A 16385-nucleotide genomic window follows, 5' to 3' on the forward strand; every position below is an offset into this window, starting at 1 on the left:
AAGAACGTCGTGAATTATCGTCTAAAGAAACAGTAAAACAAGTTTGTGAAAATGCAATATTACAAGGACGCAGTTTTGAAGAGAAGCAAAACGAAAACAAAGATGAAAAAAATACTCACTGTAGCTTTTGTTTCTTCACCCAAAAACTACATTACATCAATAGTATTCTCTCTCTCTCTCTCTCTCTCTCTCTCTCTCTACAATTTGAGTTTGCTGAAATCAACCTTTTGTACTGGATATGTGTAGGCTTCATAATTGATTTGTTGGCCCAAAGTACTCAGTTTTGTGAAAGTAGTTATCATATCAACCTGAAAACAGATTCAATTTTGCAACCAACAATAAGAACTGACATGTTAACAAGGTAAACAATAACTAACAAAACGAGGGCAGACAGACCTCATAATCTGTTTCTGATACTGTTTCGCGGCTGCGTTGGTATTTCTGAACCCACGGAAAAACTTCCGGATCAGCGGCTAATAGGGTTTCTGTGGCTATTTGATCAGGACCCAAGAATGCAGACATAACAGCTAGCTGGCCAAACCAAACAATGTGCCAGAATCAATAATCATGAAGCGATTTTCTTGGGCAGAAAATCTGTTTCTTTTTGCCGGTGCAGTGTTTAACTTGGTGAAGAAGAAAGATCCTAAAATGCAACTGCAGTTGTAGAAGTGATGAAGTAGAACCTGGCGGGGGCCGAAGCCAAGGGCAGAGAACTTGGCTTTTGATTCCTGGACACTTGCTTTGTCCCACTGGGGGACTCTTCCTTCTGGATCTGGCTCCTCCGTATCTGTTCTTCCAAAATTCCTCTCAAACAAGCCCCACTGTGGGCACAACAATGGTTGTATGAGTTACATTCCTTAACTGATAATTTTCCTTTAACGCGAAAAAGCAATGCAGCTAATTATGTGTATAGATCTGTCATAAGCAAAGCACAGAAAGAAAAAGAAAGACTTCCGCGTTTTCATGTTGATTTCATTCCAACCATTCGGTCCATCTACCTCGCTAATGAAATAACTTCATTTCATAATTACGTGAATAGATAAAGAACTTCAACACCGAGCATACAAAGATCCATACGAAAGTCTAAATCAACATTGTCAAGAACCATAATGGTCCTGGTGTATCTGTATGGATCAAGACAAATGGAGAACAAACCTGACCATTCGAACCATATGCGGTGTATAATAAATTTCCCTTCTCTTCGTTCCCTCCACATTTGCGAATTGCAGCAGCGAGAAAAGTTTGCTTAGTAGCACTTTGTGCTGCATAGAACGAGCGAAACTGAATTATAGACATACTACCAGTTTATCAAACAACACCTATATGTCACTCAATGCCGATTGCCATTCATATGATTCGTTCAAATATTGTAATTTTAAGATGCACAACCTGCTAACTGGATCAGATCAGCATAGGAAATGGGTCCACCCTTCGAATTAGAATCGATTTCCTTCTTTGCTTCTTCTATTAAATTCAAAGCAGCAGCAAGCCCCTTATTTTCAGGTCTGCTTATCTCTGAGCTTCATGCAAGAAAAATTGGAGAAGGAAGTGAAAGTAGCTTTTGTACAAGGACTTATAACCAAATTGCAGAGAGAGGATAAAAAGCAAGAAACTGAAACTGCAACACAAGTGTGCGAAGTTCACGCTGATTCCTTTTCTATTAATTCCTAATACTCGAATGATATCAGAACTCGCGATTCATTGCACCCGGTAGGCAGAGAAACTAGTAAAATGAAAGACCATAAAATCAAACATCCAAAACTTTCATTAAGTTGTTTTTGAAAAAGCATATGTTTCTGATTCTTTTCTGATATAGATTACAGGAGGACTAAGGGCTTAAGGCTATACATTTTCCTCTGCTTAAGAAACAAAAACCATATTAAAGAAAATCGTATGCGTAATATTTACCTGAATCTGATCGATCCATTCGGGCCCCCCGATTTTGAAGCCTAAAATATTGATCACAAATTTGTAAGCATTTTACTTCCCTCCCTCAGTAATTACTCAACCAAACCAAGAAAATATGATGGCAATCTACAGTATTTCACAGGGTAAAGCTTTTCGCCTGACCTTATCATAAGTGACGGCATCATTCAGTGCCAAAGTTTGTAAGGATGGGATAAGTTCCCGATTTTCCTGAAACGAAGAGGCGAATGAAAATGTTATTGGCTCATGAAGTTGAAAATGTGATGAATTACGTAAACAAAGATATACCTTTATAGCTTTAAAGAGGGTGTCCTTGATACTTGCTGTTTGCAAGTGAATAAGAATCAAGATCAGCAGATTGTGGATGAATCTAGTCTAGCCTCGAAATGAAGAATCCGAACAAAAACTTACAAAGAAATTCAGAACGCTGTCTGCGCTGTATCAGATCAGCAGCCTCGGCTACTTGAACAAATGTTCCTGAGCTTCTTAGCATTTCCTAAAACGACATTACAACCGGCAGAAACTCATCATCAATTCACTCTAATTTAAGTTTCTTCAGTAAAACTAGTATCCGTTGCAAAATTAACTCTATTTAACTCTTCAGTTCAACAACGTTGACACGACACATTGTTTCTTCTCGATGTACAAAACACAATGCGCTTGTGGTTAACTCTTTAGAAACACCGCCAAATGTGATTACTTGATTAAAACGTTGAAAGAAGAAGAAGAAAATTAGAAACGAGGGTGACGATAATCTAACCAAACCAAACTTAAAACAAAAGTCACGTTTGTCTCGTTACTAGTCCTAGGCATTTGCCACACTTGAGAAAAAGAATCCAAAAAAGCTGCGCAGGCCGAGAGGCTAGTAATAATAACAGTGATGAGGAGAAAGCTCTTACGACGCCAATGGTGGCGCCAACGCATTTGAGAATGTCCCTCCTGTGAAATCTGTTCTCAGTAGCAGCATCAGCTTCAATTTTGTTACAGTGTATTTTAACCTGAAATTCCATTTCAGACAACTTTATTACATAAGGCTAAAATCACTACCTATATCGGGAGAAACTTACTTGCAACCGAAACACAAGGGCGTTTTAACTTGCGTGTATAAAACCGCGTAGTTATTAGTTTGGAACACCGCCACCTTGGCTTCTCAATGCACGTAAGTTATTCCACAAAATCAAAAGGCAAAAGGAAACTTACAGAGAGAATGGGATATTTCGGGGCGTTGAGAGTGGCAGGAGGAAGTGGAAGAAATGAAGGGACAGTTGAGAGGAAGGACACCGCCATTGCCGCCGTGCTGATTACTGTCTGTCCTGGGAAACTGAGAATCACTGTCTGTCTTAAGTTTTGCTCAAGTGTGGGAGAAAGTGCCGACTGGGGAGGGAGAGGATATATCAGCGTGGGCCCCTGTACTGTGTTTACAGTCTTACGTGTGGTTTATGATACTGTGTTATCCTATCTTTAAGTCCGACGCAGATTCTGGGGGATCAATACCGATGGTAAAAACCCGTGGTCTAAAGTAAAGACTAAACAATTCCAAACGAGAAAGCTTTTTGTGACCCTGTAACACCGTCACGTGGTTATAATAAGTAGATTGGCAATACCGCACAGAGAAGCTTCTTTGAATTATGCTACTACAAGGTACATATGGTAATTTCTATGAATAATTTATGGTCTCGTAATTCGACCATTTATGGTCTCGGCTCGGCAAAAATACTTTTCTTTCATGGATGTATGCACTTAGCTCTTAGCTCTTTCTTTCTCGCCACGTGACTTTGGAAATGCAGACAATAACAGAGATAGAACCTAATTTTTTTTCACTTTTATGGCATCAAATGACCATGAATACACGAAGGGTGCTTGTTACTTCGGAAACAAACAAACGATGTATTTTCGTATCCCCGACGAATCATTCTATATCTAATTCTGGAAACTTTGGAAAGCACGTAAATAGGCCTTGATCGTAAAAGGAACGTCCTCTTTGCAGCGATCCATTCCCTGACCTGCATACCTCTTGCATTTTGCTCTTCATCAACACTATAACATATCACCACCAGCCATCTAAACTCAGGATATACATGCGCTTCGCTGTCCCTAAGCGCACAACGGAAACACAAACTTGTTAAGTTACAATAAATTGCTTGCAACGAATGACTGTGTCACCACCCTGCCGGTGCAGGAACCTTTTCGTTATAAGACCCATTTTGTCATTTTGAAATATATGAGATGATTAGCGACTTCTTTGCACTGGGAATTCTTTTCTACACAAACAATCTAGTAAGGGGTTCTCGTAAAATGGTTCTTCTGAACGAAACTTATCCTTCCCCCTAAGTCCTGCAAGGGGACCTCTTCTCTTCCGTGGGGAGCCTTGCCTGCGTAAACCACCACCACCTACAGTTAAGAAATTACCCATCATGCAGTACATTTGAGAAAAAAATTTACTTGTGAATATGTTATAATTCACAATAACCAGAAATGATATTGGTTGGGAAAGTGATTATCACAGAACTTCAAAGCTTTAGGTGAGAAATCACTTACCGTTTCCTTTGCATTTGAACAACTCTATTTGATAAGGTTTTGCCTTCCTCAAGACTTCCCTGCTCAAATTGGTCAAACAGCGAAACAAGGGCTTTTCTGATACACACACAGAAACATAGAAACCAATTCAGTTTGCGGCATATATGGTCAGAGCATGGTGTTTGGAGTGGTTCAAAACATATCATTCAAAAAAGAAATCGCCTTGCCTATCAGGAGATATTGTTTTCCTGTGTCCAAGAAAGCGACGGTGACCTTCAACTGCAGCCGCCATGTGTCCGAGGTATGTAGGTATAAATACATCACTTTCAACTGAAACAATGTAGTCAAGCGCAGCCATTTGAGACGCATGATTGGTAAAAGGTTCAAGCTCCTCAATTGATGCCAATGCTTCCTGAAAGTGAACCCCAGTAATGGATAAACGAGCATTACAATCCATGTGTTTGGATTTCAGACATCCCCGTCCATCCCCAGATATATTCGAAACAAAAATTTTGCAAGTACCCCAAAACCACCCTCTTAAGATAAATTGAACAGAAAGATAGATTTTGATTTGGACTTCCTTGCGATCTTTTTCTTAGTTACATTGGAGGAAATGGGCCCTTGACCTATTCTAGTCCTACACCCACCCACTTTCTGCATCTGTTAGCCAATCATACAGACCCATAACAGTAAAAAAAAAAAAACAAACTCAAATGCTTCTTAGTTATAGATGAATAACCAGCACAACACAAAGGAATGATCAATTACGATTGTATATAAACTCAGCAAGACCACACACCACAATTTCTTTCTTTCTTTCTTTTTTTCAGAAACATGGTTCCTGCCTTCGACAAACAAAAGATAGGTTTGAATTTTGAAAGGATAACGTTGAAACTTATAAATGACTTTTAGCTAAAATTTACATCCCCGTCTATTGGTGATTGACAAGTACCTTACTATCATCTGAGAGACTTGCTGGTCTGATGTCATTTTCTACATTTCTAAAAGAAATTTATCAGTTGTGCATGGTAATCCAATGACTCTTAATATATATATTATCTCTGATAATCCGCCCTGCTTATATCAGCAGGTTTGCCACCATTGTTCACACCAATAAATCGTAATCTCGAAGTCCTCTCAAACTTCATGAATAAAATCCTAATTTGGCTATGTCATAAATCATAAGCTCTTGATTGTTTTAATGATGTACAGCCATAAAGGAATCTTTCTTCGTACCCAGATTTAAAAGAAACAAAACATATGGCCAGATGACAGTGAAATGCACAAGATAACATTCTGTCTGAGATTATAATTTTGAGTGATGTGAGCCCCCAAGAAGAGTAGTAGTCCCATTAGTTCAAAATAGTAATAATGCATCTGGCCAACATATTGGATCAAATAATGTGCAGAGCTCCCTTGCTACAGCAGTCGTGATACATTTCTATCTATACTCTATGTATATTTGAATGTCATATTATTCAATGTTAACTTCAAGGCCAACCATGGACATTCCAAAAGTTTCAACATATTCCATTCAGAGCTCAGTTATTTAACTAAATGGAAAAGATCAATTATAAACATCAATTATACCTTGCTCTTCAGTATTGGAAAACGGGATAGTAGATCAGCCATATGAGAATCGTCATACATCTTTCCAGCAGCAATGTAGATAGGTGTGTTTGGTGGGTACCCAAGAGTACTGAGAAAAATTCCAGTCTCCCTGGGAGTTAAGGGAAATACCCTCTGGATCTCTGTTCTATGGGATTAATTTCCTTATTTCTCCAGGTTTTTGTGTTCTCCCTACATGTTCCAAATAAAACAGGCATCACAAATGCTCAAGGATTAACCAATGTGACAGAATTTATTGCAATATAAGTATTTCATACCGAATGATCCTTAGTTCATCAGCTTCAGATGGAGTTAAATCCTGCGTGCATCCACTAAAGGCAAGCATGTCCTTCTCAAATCGTAAATGAAGGGCAATATAGGGGCCAAATGACCTCATCCGATCAACTAACAACTTCAACATTAACGAAACAAATAATTGTTTTTTTAATAGATGGAATAGGACGAAAAAGTCACAATAGGCATTCCAGAAATCAAACAAGCATTTAGATCTAAGTATTTACTTTTCCCATGGCTTCAATTTCAGGTGTAAAATGCGGAGCTTCATAAAAAGCACAACAGTGAAGTTTCTGTATATCTAGAGGTAGGTTGTTGTTTACTAAGCGGGCATCAGCTTTGGAAGCTCGAATAACCTTCGAAAAAGGATAAATTGTTTAACAATATGATTTTATGAGTTCAAAAAAGAATATATAAAATACCTTGCATAAACCAGAGTGTTCCAGAAAGCACACCTCGTATAATTCCTAGAGACTAGCAATCTCATCTTGGTAATAATACATACCGCCCCAGCTTCTGAAAAGCTTAAGTGCTCTGGGACCAGAAGCAAGTTCCTTAGGAAGCTTTCTTACAATTTTAACGTCATTAGCTAGAGCATTGATAAAATGATCTTCATCAAATACATTTGAGAAGTTGCTGCGCAACATACACATGAAAGAATTCTTGCATCAATGATGTAATAGCTAAGAATAAAACAGAATTCTCATAGTGTAAAACAAGTGACTGTTACCTAGAGTCTTTCCAAAATGACCGTTGATCAAGTTCTGGAATTAAAAGAGTGGCATTTATGATACGGGCTACAGCTACCATGTCACATATCTGGAATTCATGGATGACACATTTCAGCACCATTCAAAACTCAGATGATGATATTCATAAAATTATCATGTACATAGAGCCAAGCAAAATATTCTACGGCTTTTGTGTCTACCATTGTGAAACAAACTAATCAGCCATCATATAATCAGGGTCAAACGGGTACTAAATAGATTTGTAGCGTGATGCCACGTAGCCTACCATGATGGTAAAAATTATGCAGTTCTACAGTTTTGATCACTTAAATCGTGCAGGTTTTTTAATATTACATAGGTACAGACCAAACCCTACAACATCCAGGCAGGCACAGCCAAGTCAAAATTGTGCACCCATGAACTCCATTTACTTTAGTAACTATATAAATTGCAGTAACCAATTAATATGTGCATATGCAACTAGATAAAATTAACGGGAGAGAACTCTCAAAGCTTAAATGCCGTATTTAGTAATGGAAAGAAAGAAGGATAAAGGCCTATCCCAAAACTTTATGCGGGAACAAATACAACTTGAGATCCCATATGTGACAGATTAGAATCAGATTATTGTTTCACAATAGTAATACGTGAGGGATTAGAATCTATATATATATAAACTCTCTTTTTAATTACATTGGAGGGAAACAAACCCTGGATCTATCCATAATCCTAACCCATTAACCCACCTTCTCTCACGGTCTCACCGCTTGGGCTAACCTCAAGGGCTTAACATAAACGAACTTTTGCTAAACACATTTCAAAATCAAATTTTGGACAGGATCAAAATTCAACACAAGACATTTGAGAAAGAGTGTTTACTTACCCCTGCACGCATCTGATTGAGACCACCATTTGTGCGCACTTGAAAGTAGCCCCGTGACTCTGCAGGAGCTGAATAAACAACAGTACAATGGAAATTAGGAACACCAACGGTATGTCATTATGTTATCACCACACAATAAAACACTACCAGCAACTTACGTGTATAGTTGGGACTTGGCTCTATACATTGCATAAAATCGGGACTCGGTGGAATCTTCCATAACTTGTCATCCAATATCCGACTGGTATCATCCAACTGTCAAGTCTAAAGGAGTGAAAACATGAAAGATGCATAACTTTGTCACATCAACAAATGTATCTACAAGATTCAGACCTATTGTGTTTCTTTTCTCATTTTCCTCCAAAGATAATGTGTTTCGTAGCATCTTATTCCGTTGAATCAGAATAACGCCAACCATGAAGTTGACGCATTCAAATTCTTCTTCTTTAGTTTTCCTTGGTTGTCACAGTATCAACATTCAAATGGAGTGCATAAAGAAATCATCAATATATACGTAATTGGTCATTTTATAATTAAATACTCACAAGTGCGTACATAGCACCAAACAAAAAAAAAATGAAATCTTCAGCATTTTTTCATAATTAACAAACTCAACATTACTATCATCGAAAAGGCTAAATCCAAATTGTAAAATACACAAAAGCTTCAAGAAAATAATCGAAAAATTGAATGAATTTACATTTGCTGAAAAGAACAAACGAGTGAGAAAAGAGAGATGGGTCGGATTAGGGGATCACCGTGGGGAGCTTGACGGGGTCGGAGAAATTGGGGACCTTGGAGAAAGAGAAGAGAGCCACTAGCGCAATTGAGCATACGGCGCACGTTAGCACCGTCCTCACTGTCGCCAATGTTCTCCAGCTCCTCCTCTGCATATGAGTATCTGAAGCTCACTCATCCAGAGGCCCCACCTGCAAATCCAGATGACGGGAATGCGAGTAAAGATTGCGGCTTTGGGTTGTTGGTTTTGGTGGGTTCGCGGGTTTTGGCGCCGAGCTGAATCGGTTGGCCTGAACTCGGGCGTTTGTGATTGGATTTATGCCGCTTTGCGTGTGCTTTGTGGGTTTTTGCCGCTTTGCTTGGTATATATGAGGTATTAAGCGTTGTACCTTTTATTTTGTTTCCGAGTTTTTGACGTTAACCTTTTATTTTCAATCGCTTTAAAGATTTTATTTTCACTCTTTCATATTTATGTCTGAATTAGAATAGTGGTCCATGAATTTTGACCTGATTGGAATTTTGATATTGAATTAAAAATGAGTATTCATTTCACAACGTTAGCAATGATCATTTCGAATAACACAGGAACTCTCATCCCTTATACGACAGAAGTTCTAACGATGTTACCCAAAAGAATCGTCGCTCCACAGTCTACATTGTGATAAGTCTAGAGATCAATACTCACATATAATATTTAGTTTAAGGATCGAAAGTCCAGGGACAGATGCTTTAATGTTCTTTTATTTCTTTAACATTTCTCCTAATAAACTTAAAAACAAAATAGTTATCACATGATATTAAGATGTAATAAACTTGAGATACCGCCATTCTGCCTCCTCGGCATCCCCATTGTATGTCAGTGCATCTTGTGATGGGCTTCCACTAAGCTAAAAAGAGGAAATGTAAACGTAACAGAGAGAACAAACAAAATCCATAACTTATATTGCATCGATTATGACTATGAGTACATGGAAGAGTGCCTCTTAACTTTTGGAAACAAACAATTTAACTATTTTCGTATCCCCAATGAATCATTTTTCTCCAATTCTAGAAATGTAGAAACCAGGCCAACGTCGCAAAAGCTCACAACAAATATTGCCTTGGTCATAAATGGAAGGCCTCGTCCCCGGCATCTCGTTCCCTCACCTGCATACCCTACTCTAGCAGTTTGCCCTTCATCAACACTATGATATACCGCCCCCATACCCACCAGCTACCTAAACTCAGGATATACACACACTCTGCGTCCCTGTGCGTACAAGTGAAACACCAGTTTGTAAACTTCCAATAAACCGCAAAGAATGATCGTCTCACCAGCCTTCCAGCACAGGAATCTTTTCTCAAGATTAACCATTTCACTATCTGAGACGATTAGAGAGTTGCTCGTATCGGGAATTCCTTCTTACACAAGCAATCTGGTAAAGGGTTCACATAAAAGGGTTCTTCTGAACGAAACCTTTCCGTGCCCTTAGTTCCTGAAATGGGACCCTTTCTCTTCCGCGCAGAGCCTTGCCTGTTGATCCAGATTCGAAGACGGTCAATTATGAAATAATCGGCTTACCGGCCATTCAATAAATTTGAGAAAACAAGAAATTAATATTTGTGTACACAATAACAAGAAATTAATATTATGAAATTAATATTTGGCATTCTCATGGAACTTCAAAGTTTTTGGGGGAGAAATATCATACCGTTTCTTGTGCATTTCAATAACTCTATTTGATAGGTTTTTGCCCTCTTTCAGAGTGCCCTGCTCAAGTTTGTCAATCAGGCGAACAAGGGCTTTTCTGAACAGCACAGAAACAGATTCAATTTGCAGTTTTGTTTATGATCATAAAACTGTATCACGAGTAATCAAATCTGCATAAAATTCAGAAAAGAAATCGCCTTGCCTGTCAGGAGATATTGTTTTCCTGTGTCCAAGAAATCGACGATGACCTTCGACTGCTCTCGCCATGTTTCCAGAGTATGAAGGTATAAATACATCACTTTCAACTGAAACAATGTAGTCAAGCGCAGCCATTTGAGATGCATGATTGGTAAAAGGTTCAAGCTCCTCGGCAGATGCCAATGTTTCCTGAAAGTGAAGACCAGTATAATCCCCACATTAATGAATTACATAATCAGAACAGATTTTTTTTTAAGCAACCCGAAACCATCCTCTTACAATGGATGATTTGATTTTTCACGAGTTATCCAAATAAAACCTCTGGTCTATTTGATGTAAGGGCATCTCACCTTCTCTCCCTTAAAATAAAATATTACTATACCCATTAAAATATAGTAGCAGAAGAAAAATACCACACAGTCTCTTCATCTGTTAGCTCAGTACCCATCACCAGCAACATAGTACATTAAATACCTCTTAGTAATAGATGAATGACAAGCATAACACAAAGAGAAAATGATTGAGATTCATAAACTCGGCTATATTTCAACCCATAAGAGTTTCTTTCAGTAAATCCTTTCTTTGTAGTAATTTGTACCTGGATTTTTTGAATAAAAATATTTATGGCCAGATCACAGTGAAATACACATCAATTGGAAATTATAATTGTGAGTAATTTGAGCCCCAAGGAGAATTGCTCCAGTCAGTTTAAAATAGTACTAATGATGTGGCCAATATATTTGGTAATCGTGTAAAACTTTCTTTCAGTAGTCCTGATAATTTTCCATCTACACGCTTTAATATGAATATCACATGCTCCATGTTCACTGAAGCCCAACCAGACATTCCAAAAGTCTTATCATATTGACATATTCCACTTGGAGCTCAGTTAAATAAAGAAAGCATAAAGCATCAATCATACCTTGCTCAGCAGTATTGGATAACGGGACCGCAGAGCAGCCATATGAGACTCGCCCCCATATATCTTCCCAGCAGCAAGATATATAGGTGTGTTCAAGGGGTACCCAAGAGAGGTGAGAAAAATTCCAACCTCCTTTGGTGTTAAAGGGCAATACCCTTTGGATCTCTGTTCTGTGGAATCAATTTCCTTCTCTTTCCAGTATGGGGTATTCTCTCTACAAGTTCCAGCTAAAAAAGTCAGGCATCACAAGAGCTAAATGACTATCCATAAATTGATTGAAATCTTGCATATAAGCATGTCATACCGAATTATCCTTAGTTCCTCAGCTTCATCTGGAGATAAATCTTGTGTGCATCCACTAAAGGCAAGCATGTCCTCCTCAAATCGTAAATGCAGAGCAATATAAGGACCAAACGACCTCATTCGATCAACTAACAACTACAACATTAATGAAACAAAATATTTGTTAAGTAGTCATGGAATAGGACTAAAACGTTACATAGGCAATCTAGAAATCAAACGAGCATTTAGATCTGACTATTTACTTTTCCCATTGCTTCAATTTGAGGTGCAAAACGTAAAGCTTCATAACAAGCACGACAGCGAAGCTTCTGTATATCTAGAGGTAGGTTGTTATTTGCCAGGCGAGAATCAGATTTGGCAGCTCGAATAACCTTGGGAAAAACCATGTGTATATCCAGATGGTTAATTCAAAGGAAAAACAACACAATAGATCACATAAACCACAAGGTTCCAGAAACCACACCTCGTATTCTTCCCAGAGGCCAGCTATCTCATCTTGGTAATAATCCATACCAGACCAGCTTCTAAAATGCTTAACCACTCTTATACCAGTAGCTAGTTCCTTAGGAAGATTTTTTATAATTTTGACATCATTAGCTAAAGCATTGATAAAATGATCTTCATCGAAAACATCTGAGAAGATGCTGCGTACCAAAGATATGAAACAAATTCTTGCATCAGTGACATCAAAGCTAAGAATAAAAGAAAGAATAACTCAGAAATTAAATAAAAATATAGAGAGTGTTACCTAGAGTCATTCCAAAATGACCGTTTATCAAGTTCCGGAATTACAAGAGTAGCATTTATGATACGGGCTACTGCTACCATGTCACATATCTGAAATTCGGTAACGACACATATCAGCTCGGTGCAACAGTCAGATGATGATATTTATCATATAGTAGATAATATATATATATATATATATATATATATATATATAAAGTTACATAAGTTTCTATCATCGTGATTTGTGAAACACACCAATCAGCTAAGTAGATAGATAGAACAGTAGCATCTGTCATGTCTTTGATACAACCATGATGGTAAAAATTGTGCATTTACAAAATTTCCTGCCACTTAAATCGTGCAGGTTTTCGACATGGTGACAGAACGAGTGCAGCACTTATCTGTCACATATGCCACTCTAAATGGAACTTAAGTTTCCAATTTTCCCTTCTTTTACAATCTATCAACGGACTAACAATATAAAGACTTTTTATTCCACAATCAAAATTTGGAATGGATCAAAATTCAACACAAATATTCAGTTTTGTGATTAATCAAAATAAATTTCATAGAGTGAGTAATTTAGGGAAGAGTATACAGACCCCAGCACGCATCTGGTTGAGCCCACCATTTGTATGAACTAGCAGGTAACCCCGTGACTCTGTAGGAGCTGAATAAACAACAGTAAATTGGATATTAGCAAACACCAAACGATATGTCATAGCTACTCAATAGAACTGAATCAGAAACTTACATGTATAATTGGGACTTGGCTCTACGCATGGCACAAAATCACGATTTGATGGACGTTTCCATAGCTTGTCAGTTTCCAAAATCCCACTTGAACCTTCCAACTGTCAATTCTAAAGAAGTGAAAACATGAAAGGTGCATAACTTTTTCCCATCAATAAGTGTATCTAAATCTATAAGACTCGACCAAACTTCCAAGTGCCAACCAAAGGGTATATAACCTCTCCTTTTCTTTCTCCCTCCAAACAAAAATCAGCATCAACACATTATATCCTCGTTTCTCAGAATTATATTTCCTCGAATCCTAATTACACTTGAATTTGAAACTTTCAAAATTCTTCGTATATATCATCAATTAAATGGAGTACATAAGGAAATCATCAACGATAAAAGTAATGATCAAAAGACAAAACCTTGCGAGAACTAGAAGGCAGAGGCGCTTTCAACAGATGGGGCGGTGCGATCTCCAGTGTCCAGCTCTGCTCGGCGCTCAGCTTCTGGTATTTAATATCATGTTGCTACAAAATCAGTAAACAAAAAAAACACAACACACACAAATTCAGATCAACCAACGAAATATTTCTCAAAACAAAACGGAAATGCAACAAAGACTCAATTATGTTGTCCTTTTTAGAAACAACTTCAGTTTTGGTAGAAACTTCCCATATGGGGAGTCAGTCAAATCCCAGTCAATGAACATCCACACGTAATCCAATATACATACCAAAACTAAACTAAAAACAAAACCCAACTCAGATAATGAGTCAAAGATCCATAAATACATACACAAACATACCCTCTTTGTATATTTAGCGACCACAACCGTACTTTTAGCGACGATCAAAATCCAAATCCCGCTGATTGGGAGAAGGGTGTGAAAAAAAATCTTCAAAAAAATACAAAAAGAAGAAGAATTCGAAAGAAAAAGATAATAAAATTGAATGATTTACCGTGGGGAGCTTGAAGGGGTCAGAGAAGTCATGGACCCTTGAGGAAGGGAAGACCAGTACATGGACAGAGAAGAGAGCCACTAGGGCTACTGAGCATATCGCGCACGTTAGCACCTTCCTAAGTGCGGACAATGCTGCCCACCTCTTCTTCTGCATCTGGGTATCTGAAGCTCCTCACTTATTCAAAGCCATCGCCCAAAAATCCAAAATGCGAATAAAGATTGAGTCTTTCGGTTGTGGGGCTTTGTGGGTTTTGTGGGCTTAGCTGAGGGCGGAGGTTAGGCTGAGGTCGGAGGTGCGGCTGAAGTCGGCCGGCCGGTTGTGGGGGTTGGGTTTTATGCTGTTTTGGCAGTGCGTTTATCTGGGTTTCTGCCGCTTTGCTTGCGGTAGTTGGTTTGTATACTTGCAATGGCCATTTAATTACTTCGAATTTTTTTTCTCAACCATTTTAATTTGGAAAACTAAAGAAAATGACTTAAAGCTTTGAGTTTTAACGATAAAGATAAAATAAAGGGTAAAGTAAATAATACCAGAATTGACTTTTTAGTGTAAAAATATGATTTTTCGTTAAAGTGAACAGTACCGAGAATTTTTCGTTAAAGTTCCCTTTAATCTATTCTATTAAGAGACATCTTCATTTTACTTTTGTTTTTTTATTAAGAAGTGTGATTAGTTTTTAAAATTTAAAAAAAAAAGGGTATGGTACAAAGACAGTTTCTTTTAATAAGGACATATTTTTTCTTAATATAGGGTAAAATAGGAAAAATTTGGATATGATTGTTATTTTCCCAAAAGGTATAATTACTGTTTTATCCTTCTTATGTAAACATTGTATTTCAAAAGTGAGGGTAAAATAGAAAAAATAGGGATATGATTGTCATTTTCTTAAAAGTTCTATTAAGAGAAGGGCCTTGTCAACTTTTTTTCCCACTTTTTTCAATTTTGCATACACAATATTGACATGAAGAGGGTAAAATAGTAATTTTGTATCTTTTGACAAAATGACAATCATATCCCTATTTTTCCTATTTTACCCTTACTTTGATACACAATATTTACATAAGGAGGACAAAAACAGAAATAAAATATGCACTTATTAAGAGAAATTGTCTTACTATCATTTTTTCATACTCTTTAAAATTTTAAAAACTAATCACACTCTTTAATAAAAAATAAAAAAAATGAAATTGTTCATACACACAGGTGTGTGCCCATCGGCTAGTTACATTTTATAAAAAGGTACTATTTTCATTCCAAAAAAATCTCTTTTACTTTTTCTTTTGTGTGTAAAAAATTAGATAGAGCTCAGACATTATGAGTCTAATGCGTCTGTAGATGTAAAAATAGTAAAAGGAACAAAATATAGAAAAGAAAAGTTGGGGAAAATGTGAGAGATAAAATGTGTTATTATTATTTTTTAAAAATTAAATATATTATGACGACACGTGGATTTGATTTGTGGGAAATAATATTACTGTCTATGATTTTATTTTGTTATAAAAGATTAAATTGTAGCGTACTACGGTTTATTGATATTTTTCACTTTTAAGTAAGATGTCTTAGGTTTGCTAGCATATTGTGGGTTTAAGTCTACTCTTTACTCATTAGTGTAGATAATATTTTTTGCTAAAAAATAAATAGCAAATGATCATTTCATTCTTTTTTTTTTTTACAAAAATGATTTTATTAATAGGTAATTTAGATAAAGAAAAACTTCTAATGAGAGAAAAATGTTTTAATAATGTCACTTATATCATGAACCCCACAAAAATTCTGAAATTAATTCCTTTTCATTTAGAAAAAACAAAATTATTTAAATTTAACTTTTTCTTGAGTGAAATTCGAACTTTTTCCTAACAAACAGAAGGAATTGTCAAATTCTAAGATCTAATAAAAGAGTGTTATCTTAAAAATCAATTTGTTAGATTAGCCTCAAAACATTTAGATAAGTTATAGATGATGAATATGAGAAATAAGGAAAAGGAATAAGATAATAGTTAGTTTAATACTATAGTTAGTGGTATTTTTTGTGTTTGTAAGTCAGAGATTTCAGACTCGACTCATATAGATAGTCCTCTTCCCGTTAAATGTAGGATGAAAAACAAGTATGATTTCAAACAACAAATGATGAAAAGTTAGTAAAATT

The 16385-nt window shown here is 36.8% G+C and overlaps 2 protein-coding genes and 1 pseudogene across 4 annotated transcripts; all 3 read right to left on the bottom strand.

Annotated features, from left to right (window-relative positions):
- Positions 1-14: 14 nt before the first annotated feature.
- LOC126602171 (thylakoid lumenal 29 kDa protein, chloroplastic) lies at positions 15-3411 on the bottom strand. The gene is made up of 11 exons (XM_050269005.1): positions 3127-3411; positions 2826-2924; positions 2338-2422; positions 2215-2249; positions 2071-2136; positions 1909-1949; positions 1390-1520; positions 1156-1262; positions 684-821; positions 397-531; positions 15-308 (listed from the first exon to the last, which is right to left on the bottom strand). Exons 1-11 carry the CDS (start codon positions 3211-3213, stop codon positions 198-200), a joined length of 1035 nt encoding a protein of 344 aa, XP_050124962.1. The 5' UTR covers positions 3214-3411; the 3' UTR covers positions 15-197.
- A 317-nt stretch (positions 3412-3728) lies between these two features.
- On the bottom strand, positions 3729-9265 carry LOC126602170 (O-fucosyltransferase 7-like; annotated as a pseudogene).
- Positions 9266-9613: 348 nt separating this feature from the next.
- On the bottom strand, positions 9614-14649 carry LOC126602167 (O-fucosyltransferase 7-like). 3 transcript variants are annotated; one of them, XM_050269000.1, is made up of 13 exons: positions 14240-14649; positions 14086-14146; positions 13703-13807; positions 13294-13393; positions 13142-13209; positions 12559-12647; positions 12274-12454; positions 12053-12181; positions 11812-11945; positions 11508-11721; positions 10590-10774; positions 10389-10484; positions 9614-10210 (listed from the first exon to the last, which is right to left on the bottom strand). In XM_050269000.1, the coding sequence occupies exons 1-13, from the start codon at positions 14299-14301 to the stop codon at positions 10069-10071; spliced, it is 1566 nt and encodes a 521-aa protein (XP_050124957.1). In that variant the 5' UTR covers positions 14302-14649; the 3' UTR covers positions 9614-10068. The 3 variants fall into 3 exon arrangements, with proteins under 3 accessions (XP_050124957.1, XP_050124956.1, XP_050124955.1); XM_050268999.1 differs by lacking the exon at positions 14086-14146 and having other exon boundaries at positions 13703-13786; XM_050268998.1 differs by lacking the exon at positions 14086-14146.
- Between the last annotated feature and the right edge of the window lie 1736 nt (positions 14650-16385).

The sequence above is a fragment of the Malus sylvestris genome, chromosome 15 (genome assembly GCF_916048215.2).
Source record: "Malus sylvestris chromosome 15, drMalSylv7.2, whole genome shotgun sequence".
Taxonomy (NCBI): Eukaryota; Viridiplantae; Streptophyta; class Magnoliopsida; order Rosales; family Rosaceae; genus Malus; species Malus sylvestris.

Bases quoted from the DNA above. Each gene is read 5' to 3' on its own strand.
- LOC126602171 (XM_050269005.1), bottom strand. From the start codon at position 3,213: ATGGCGGTGTCCTTCCTCTCAACTGTCCCTTCATTTCTTCCACTTCCT. The intron at 2,925-3,126 runs GTAAGTTTCCTT...ATGGAATTTCAG, and splicing joins CGAAATATCCCATTCTCTCT to GTTAAAATACACTGTAACAA. The intron at 1,950-2,070 runs GTCAGGCGAAAA...TCAATATTTTAG, and splicing joins ATGCCGTCACTTATGATAAG to GCTTCAAAATCGGGGGGCCC.
- LOC126602167 (XM_050268998.1), bottom strand. From the start codon at position 14,395: ATGCAGAAGAAGAGGTGGGCAGCATTGTCCGCACTTAGGAAGGTGCTA. The intron at 11,946-12,052 runs GTAAATAGTCAG...TTAATGTTGTAG, and splicing joins AAATTGAAGCAATGGGAAAA to TTGTTAGTTGATCGAATGAG. The intron at 10,485-10,589 runs GCAAGGCGATTT...TGTGCTGTTCAG, and splicing joins AAAACAATATCTCCTGACAG to AAAAGCCCTTGTTCGCCTGA.